At 61.4% G+C, this 7306-nt stretch overlaps 1 protein-coding gene across 6 annotated transcripts; it reads right to left on the bottom strand.

Moving 5' to 3' along the window:
- Window positions 1-690: 690 nt before the first annotated feature.
- PTMA (prothymosin alpha) lies at window positions 691-7254 on the bottom strand. Of its 6 annotated transcripts, none has more exons than XM_025202735.1 (5): window positions 7165-7254; window positions 5397-5468; window positions 4840-4936; window positions 2622-2695; window positions 691-1618 (listed from the first exon to the last, which is right to left on the bottom strand). In XM_025202735.1, the coding sequence occupies exons 1-5, from the start codon at window positions 7237-7239 to the stop codon at window positions 1571-1573; spliced, it is 366 nt and encodes a 121-aa protein (XP_025058520.1). In that variant the 5' UTR covers window positions 7240-7254; the 3' UTR covers window positions 691-1570. The 6 variants fall into 6 exon arrangements, with proteins under 6 accessions (XP_025058520.1, XP_025058521.1, XP_025058525.1 ...); XM_025202736.1 differs by having other exon boundaries at window positions 4840-4933; XM_025202740.1 differs by having other exon boundaries at window positions 4846-4933.
- Between the last annotated feature and the right edge of the window lie 52 nt (window positions 7255-7306).

Below are 7306 nucleotides of genomic sequence, written 5' to 3'. Positions count from 1 at the left end.
CCTGCAATGCACTGGGCTGCAGGGCTGGGCCTGGAGCCCAACGCATTGCAGGTTCAGCAAACCACAAACCCCATCCTTTCCCCAGCAGGGCTGGGCAGATGCTTGTGCAAGGCAGGGCACAGATGCATCGATAGACTAAATCTAATGCGAGAAAGCAGGTGAGCGCGCCAGCTTTTGTGAGCCTAAGCGCGCTCCATCAGATGACCGTACCGGCAAACGCCGTCTCCTCCAGCCGGGTGCCTTGTTCTGGCTTCTCTGCGGCTTGCAGAGGCTCAGCTGGGAGTCGGGCCCCTCCACGATGCCTGCCAAGGCACCACGCTTGCCAAAGGGGAGCCGAGCACCCTCCCAGTGCAGGCGCTCACCTCGCTCCCGGCTCCTCTCCAGGCCAACTGACCCCGGACATGGCAAAGTCCCTCCAAAAAGGAGATGCTAAATTCTCCAGGAAGCCCCAGAGCAAACCCCAGCCACGTGGGGTCCTTCACTCGCCCAGGCCGCCATTGAGGAAGCAACCAGAGCGCCCACACAGATGGGCCTGAAACACCCCCTCCGCCCCAGCCGGGGTCCTAAGGGGAAGGGATGTGGGGGGAAAAAAAAAAAAGCCCCTCCCAAAAAACCTCAAAACCAAACCAAAAAGAGAGAAAAGAAAACAATAAAAGAAATCAAATGAAAAAGCAGCAGTTGGGAGCCAGCTTCGTTAGAACAACTCAGCAAAATAAAATTCCGGTTTATTGTTGGACAACACGGTTTCACACATACATCAAACAGGCCAAAAAAATTATTTTTTTCCTTAAAATAAAATAAACAGCAACTTCATAGACAGAAAAAACCAAAACAAAAAACAAAAAAACCCAAAACAAAAATCCCCAAAAAAACCAAAACCCCTTTTTTATCTTTGGCCTTGCCGTCTCATACAAACCACTACCTATAGTACAGCTAAAAAGTACATACACAAAAAAAAGTTACTGGAATGCTCGAAATAAGATTGTAATTTTTTTTTTTTTGCATTTTTGTTTTGGTTTTTTTTTTTGTTTTTTTACAAGGTTGGTCATTTTTTTCACTGGTTTTTTATTTTATTTTTTTGCTTTTTTTTTTTTTTTTCCTCTCCTTGGAGATGGCGTTTATGAACCTGGTCACAGCACAAGTAAAGTCGGAGATGGGTGAACGAGAGATATACACTTCAAAGCCCCCCTTTTGGTCAATCCGAGATCACTTGAAAATGGCTGACCTCCTAACAATATGTACAAAAATATAAAATGTAAATAAAAAATACAAACAAATTCTCCTTTAAAGTACTTTTAAGAAAGAAAGCAGGGCCTTGAAGTTTTGGTGCTTTGAGGGGGGACGGAGGGAGGGGGGTTTGGCCCCCGCTAACGGGGGAATCTTTATTTTTGTGTCTGCTCGTTCTGCGGTGGCGGCACGAGGGGACGGGGCTGGGGGGTCTTGCTCTACTTGGTGAAGGTGACCAGGGCAGGGGTGGCGAGGGCGAGGGTGTGCTGGCCTTTCTGGTTTGTTTTTTTTTATTCCTTATTTAAAAAAAAAAAAAAAAAAAAAAATCCCCAAAACGCGCTGCCTAGTCGTCTTCGTCGGTTTTCTGCTTCTTGGGGTCGACCTCGTCGTCCTGGGAGGGGGCAAGAACAGAGCCGTTAGGAGAAGGGCAGGGGCTGAGCGGGCACGGTGCCAACAGGGACAGCTGGAGGGGCCTGGATCAGGCGCGAGGCCTGGCCCCCTGCGGAGGGTCATGCCCCAGTCTTCAGCTGAAGCCTGGAGGTGCCCAGCTGCCCCCTTGGCACCTCTTTGCCCTGCTGTCTCCTCACCCCTGCAGTTTTAGGGAGCCCAAATGCCCCATCCCGCCCAGCTCTGGGGTGGCTGCGAGGGGCCATGGGGCGGGTGCGAGAGCAGGGACGGCCATGTGAAGTGGCCAAGGGCCGTGGTTCCCTCTGCCTCTCTGCCAGCCCCAGCAAGAAGGGATTCAGCCTTTGCTCCTAGAGGCAGGTTTTAGGTTTCCTCTCCCGTGCGGAGATAAGGGGCCTTATCTGAGTGGCCTTTCTGTGCACCTGGCTCTGCGCAGACCCCAGGGAGAGCCAGCCTGAGGTACCCAGCGAGCTGCCGCTCTCCTCGGGAAGCGGCCGTCTTCCCCCCACCGGCCCCGTATCTTGCACCCTTTGACGTGCCGCTGGCACTGCCCAGAAGAGAGGCCAAGGGCTGGAGAGGGCAGAGCCGGTTCCTAGCACCGTTGTGCTGGAGTTCAGCATCCATCACCCTCCTCGTCCCCTTCCTAACCCAGCCAGGGCGTCCTGGGTTGCGCCGCCCCCTTCCCCACTGCCAGCAGAGCACGGAGGAAGACTCCCCTCCTAGCTGTGCCATCCCGGGGCGGGAGCACGGGCTGCTCCAGCTGCAGCCAAGAGCGCTTCTAAGCAGGCCACGGGTATAAATGGAACTGGGCTGAGTCCCCGAGGGCAGCTCCCCAGAGGCAAACGCGAGAGCCGTGCCTGGGACAGGGGAGAGAGCTGGGCTTCAAGAGCCCAGCCAGGCCCCCTGGCCCACGCCTGCCAGGGTGGATCCCTCCGGGGGACCCAGCCAGCTCTGCTCCAGCAAAGCACTTGGGATCCATCCACGCTCACCTCATCATCCTCAGCCGCCCGTTTGCCCGTGGCCCCCTCGGCTTCGTCGTCTTCGTCACCGTCCTCTTCCTCACCTGGGGGAAGGGAGGAGGGAACATGAGACCCCGGCGGCAGCTGAGCTGCAAGGACGTGGGGAGGGCAGGCTGCGAAGCAGGGAGGCAGAGACCCAGCTGGAAGGGGAACCAGCCCTTGAAAGCAAACTCCAGGCATCTCCTCGGCTCCCTGCAGGTCCAAGGGCACGGGCCGTGCCTCGCATGTGTCGCCAGCGCCAGCTGCACAGCAAAGCATGCAGCAGCCAGGGGCCACCTCCTCTGCCCTCTGGCTTCAAGTACCCAGGGCTTGCCCCGAGTCAGATGCCAAAGCATCCTGTCCCTGGTGGGCTGGGTCCGAGCAGTGAGTTCCTAACACAGATGGGGTCTGGCAGGATGCCACGGCTCTACGCAGCCCGGGGGTGGGGGAGATCTCAGCATGGGGGGTCTGGAGCTGTGCTGACCCCTCCAGCTAGTCCGTCCCAGCCTGGCGGGGAGGGGCTGCGTGGGTGCGTTCTCGATCCCCCCGCGGGGGAGGCGCGCTCCACTCGCGCTGGAAAGGAAAGGCTCTCTCGCGGCGGCTCTGCTTAACTGCTCTGCATTACTTCTGCTTCTCTTCGCCGCTATTAGGCCACCTTTAATGAGTTGAGAGAGCCAGAACGCATTAGTTCTGAGTCACAACACTTCCTAATTACCACAACGGCGAGCACGTTCTCCAGGGCGGCCGGGCAGGCGGCTGGACAGCGGGGGGGCGGGGGAAGGAGAGGGGGAAGAGGTGGTCGTAGACTTGACCCACTTTGGGCTCAAATAGGCCAGTGGATCAGAACAACGCAGCCTGGTTTCCCCGTGGCCTGGCTGCAGGGCTGGGGCACAGGACTTACCCAGCTGTGCGGCGAGCAGCCTGGCAGCGCTCACAAGTATCAAGGCCAGGAAGTGAGCTCTGCACCGATAGCACAAGCCACACGTCTGGGAATTAGGGTCACCCGCACCCCCGCATTGGTCAGCGGGTGCTCAGACACCATATTGCCTGCGCCTCTGAGGACCAGCACATCCTGGGCTGTGGCGAGGTGACCAAGCCGATCGGGGCATTTTTAGTCGCCTGAGCTGCTTTCAGCCAAGGCAGTAACAATGTCGGGGGGGGGCCGGGACTCTCAGGTGATCCCGCGACACAGGGGGGCTGCTGGGCACCACATGCAGGGAGCCCCTGGCCGCCCTCGCTGGGTTTTGCAAAGTGCTGGGTTTGGGCCGTGACTTTGAAGCCACAGCGATGACCTAGGGACACGCAACGAGCCAGGAGCTAGCCTAGGGCATCTGCGTCCTAGCCCTGCCTTCATGCCAGGGGGCTCCAAGCCCCGGCCTGCCCACGGGGAGGGAGGGGCGGACAGTGCAGTGGGTCTGCAAGATCCACACTCATCTCTCCAGGCATGGAGGAGGCTCGTTACTAGGGTATCCAGGCAACACCCCCCTCCCCGCCCCCAAACAGGGAAGTCAGGCAATGCAGTCACTTCCTCTCCTCTCCAGAGCAGCAGGCAGCCCTGGGAAGTGACTGCGGAAAAGGCGGCTAGTCCCAAGGGCGAGCATCCCCCCTGCAACCCCACTGAGCTATCCAGGAGCCAGCCCCTGCCCACAGCAGAGCCCTCTCCTCTGCACCAGATGGGGGCAAGGGGGAACCAGCTAGGGTGTCTCTTCCCAAGACGAGACAAGAGGCCTGGGCTCACCGCCACCTCTGTTCAACCACGGGATTCCTGGAAGGCTTTGGAGCCCCTTCCCAGCCGTCTGCCCCCGCCCCAGCCCTGTCAGGTTAGTGGGTCAGTGCCGCAGCCTTGGAGCGCAGCGATTAGTCCAGCTGCAGCCAGCTGTGACAGCGCGGCTGGCTAATGACAGCGAGGCCGCCTCCTCCCGGCCTCAACAGGCAATAAAAATAGCTTGTGTTCTCCAGGCAAGCCGGCCGGGGTTGGTCTCCCTGGTGCAGTCTCTGGTCACAAGCCGGGCTCCCGGGGAGTCTGTCCTTGGCCGGCCCTGCTGGAACCACCCCTGGGGCACGCGAGGGAGCCGACCGGGGCCGGCAGCTCGGACGGAGGCGGGGGAAGAAGAGCAGGGAACCCCAGGCTTGGGCCAGCCAGGGGAGCAGCCAAGCACCCCAGGCAGGGGCAGCAAAGGGAGGGCAGGAGCGGGGAGAGGGAAGTTACCATCACCCTCTTCCTCCTCGTCTTCCTCCTCGCCGCCTTCTTCCTCCTCCTCGTCTACTTCGTTGTCGGCTTCCTGCTCCCCGTTTTCCTCGTTCTCCTTGGCGAGACAGAGCACTCACTTAAAACTGCGCTGCGCCGGAGATCGCCAGCCCCGCCGCCTCCTGGGCCGAGGGCCAGGACCCTGGCCAGTTCCTGGCCTAGACAACCCGCACCCGGGAGGTTGCATGTGAAGGGCCTCAGCGGGATGGCAGGTCAGGGGCCACCCGCCCCGAGGGATGCAGCTTAAAGACCGTATCCTGGGGTGCCAGGGATCCCCACCCGTTGCCCCTGGCTGCTGGCGAGGCTTGGAAGAGCCATGTGCCAGAGCTGGGCAGTCTCTCCCAGAGCTCTTGAAGGTGAACGCAGGGCACCAGACCCCGTCCCAGCCTCACGGGGGGGCAGGTCTCCCTGACCGACGCTACCAGCATGCTCCCTCTGTCCTGGGGCTCCGGGACCAGCGGGCAGCACCAGCCACCAAGTCCTTGGGAACAAAGCTGGGGCCTCAGGCTGGTACTTACAGCGTTGCCGTTGGCCGGCGCATCTCTGCCGTTTTCCGTCTCTTCCACGACTTCCTTCTTCTCTTTTAGATCCTGAAAGGGACAGGCAGAGGCAGTGAGTTCCCCTGCTCGCAGCCCACGGCTCTGGGGGACAGCTCCCGGGCTGGGAAAGACACAGATGAAGCAGGCGAATGGAGGAGGCGGGCAGGAAGCGAGGGACCTGGGGCAGGTCGAGCGGACGGGCGCTCAGTCCCAGCCCCGTTTGAGGGCGAGGGGCAGGTCTGGAGTGCGCAGCGCGGTCCACGAGAGGCAGGCAAGGCGCTGGTTTCCTGCCTCTGCTTAGCAGCAAACCCCTGGCTCGGTTCCCACCCTCCCGCGCTCACGGGAACCCGCCAGCCCACAGCTCAACCAGGCGGCCTGCAGGCTCCCGCGGCCACTTGTTCCCTTCCCCACCAAGTGCTGCCCTGCTGCAACCGCGGGCACCGACCGCAGTCTCTTTCCCACCCCAGAGAAACCACCCAGGGCCTATTTCACGCTCGCTGCAGAGAGGAAGCGCCAGAACCCGCCTCCGAGCTCTTGGCTTCGCAGCGCGGAGGCAGGTCCGAGGAGCACGGTCGCAACGCAGCCTGGCAGCACCGCGCGGGGCCCAGCACAGGCCTGGGTGCTGGGTGGCCGTCAGGCGGGCACACCGCATTGCTACGCAAACAGGCTGGGATCGAGCGTGGGCACCCGTGCCTGCCTCTGCCCCATCTTCTGTTCAAACCCACCAGCACACAGCGCTCCCCCCGCCCAGACCCTTCCCCACTTCACCGGGACTGCGAGACATTTGCAAGCCCGTGGCAGCTTCCTGCCTGCCCACCCCTGCCCCCACCTTTAGCAGTCAATCCGCTGCTGCCCACCCACGGGGTCACTTGCACCCCCGCCTGCTCCCACGAGCGGCTGGCGCATCAGGCCTGGCCCCCGACCACGGAGATCTCCCTTTTTACTGGGATTAAAAATGCCTCCGGATTACTCAACCGGCAGCACAGGCACGTCGAGGACGCCGGTCCGTTTAAGCCGCTCGCAGACCAGGCATCTGGATAAACCAGACATCTGGATAAACCAGGCGTGGATTAGCCAGGCCTGCCTGCATTATCCCAAGCAGCCTGGCTGCCGGGAAAGGGCGTCTCCGAGAGCAAGCCCTGGGGATCGCTACACCTGTTATCACACACTCCGCTGCCTGGAAGAGACGGGCATCATTCGGGCCGCTTCTCTGCCGCGGAGAGAGACCTCCCGTGCAGGCAGCACCCCCGAGTTTTCCCCTCTGGCTCCTAGCTCCGACCAGCGCGCGGCACGGCACGGCGCCTGGGGCCGCTCCGAGCGTTTCCTGGAGGCACCGCGCGACGCAGAGTCAGAGTTTCCAGCTCGGGATTACTAAGCTCCGTGCCCACTCCTTCTCACTCGACAAGAAAAAACAACTTCGGGACAAGGCGCAAGCAGCGTCTGTGCTCCTGGGAACAGCCCCCGCGCACGTCAGCCAGAGAGACCCAGCCCACCGGCCCCCCGCCGGCCTTTTCAGATGCTTCCGGCTCTGTCCGAGCGGCCTCCCCGGACCGCGCCGGGCGCCTCCGCCACAACTTTCTTTCCGCTCCCGCGAACCAATCCAAGGCAAATAGGCAAATGTGGCCAGCCGGCTCGGGGCAGCAGCGGCCCGCCCCCCGCCTCGGGGCTTTGACGAAGCCTCTAATTATAGGTGGGGCGAGGCTGTTTGTCCAGAAAACAGCCGCGCCGCCAGGCGGGGAAGCCTCACCTTTCTCCCGCGCAGAGCACGAGCACCGATACTCGAGGGAGCACCCCAGCGCGGGACGGCTGCGGCCTCGGGCATTCGACGCGCAGGCACCTGCCGCCTCCGCGTCGGGGTGCGGCGTGCGCCCCCAGGGGTGCCCCCACCC

This window comes from Alligator sinensis, unplaced genomic scaffold, assembly GCF_000455745.1.
Source record: "Alligator sinensis unplaced genomic scaffold, ASM45574v1 scaffold301_1, whole genome shotgun sequence".
Taxonomy (NCBI): domain Eukaryota; kingdom Metazoa; phylum Chordata; order Crocodylia; family Alligatoridae; genus Alligator; species Alligator sinensis.
This window is presented reverse-complemented; position numbering and strand designations above follow the sequence as displayed.

Bases quoted from the DNA above. Each gene is read 5' to 3' on its own strand.
- PTMA (XM_025202735.1), bottom strand. From the start codon at position 7,239: ATGCCCGAGGCCGCAGCCGTCCCGCGCTGGGGTGCTCCCTCGAGTATC. The intron at 4,937-5,396 runs GTAAGTACCAGC...TGTCTCGCCAAG, and splicing joins CGCCGGCCAACGGCAACGCT to GAGAACGAGGAAAACGGGGA. The intron at 2,696-4,839 runs GTAACTTCCCTC...CCCTTCCCCCAG, and splicing joins CGAGGAGGAAGAGGGTGATG to GTGAGGAAGAGGACGGTGAC.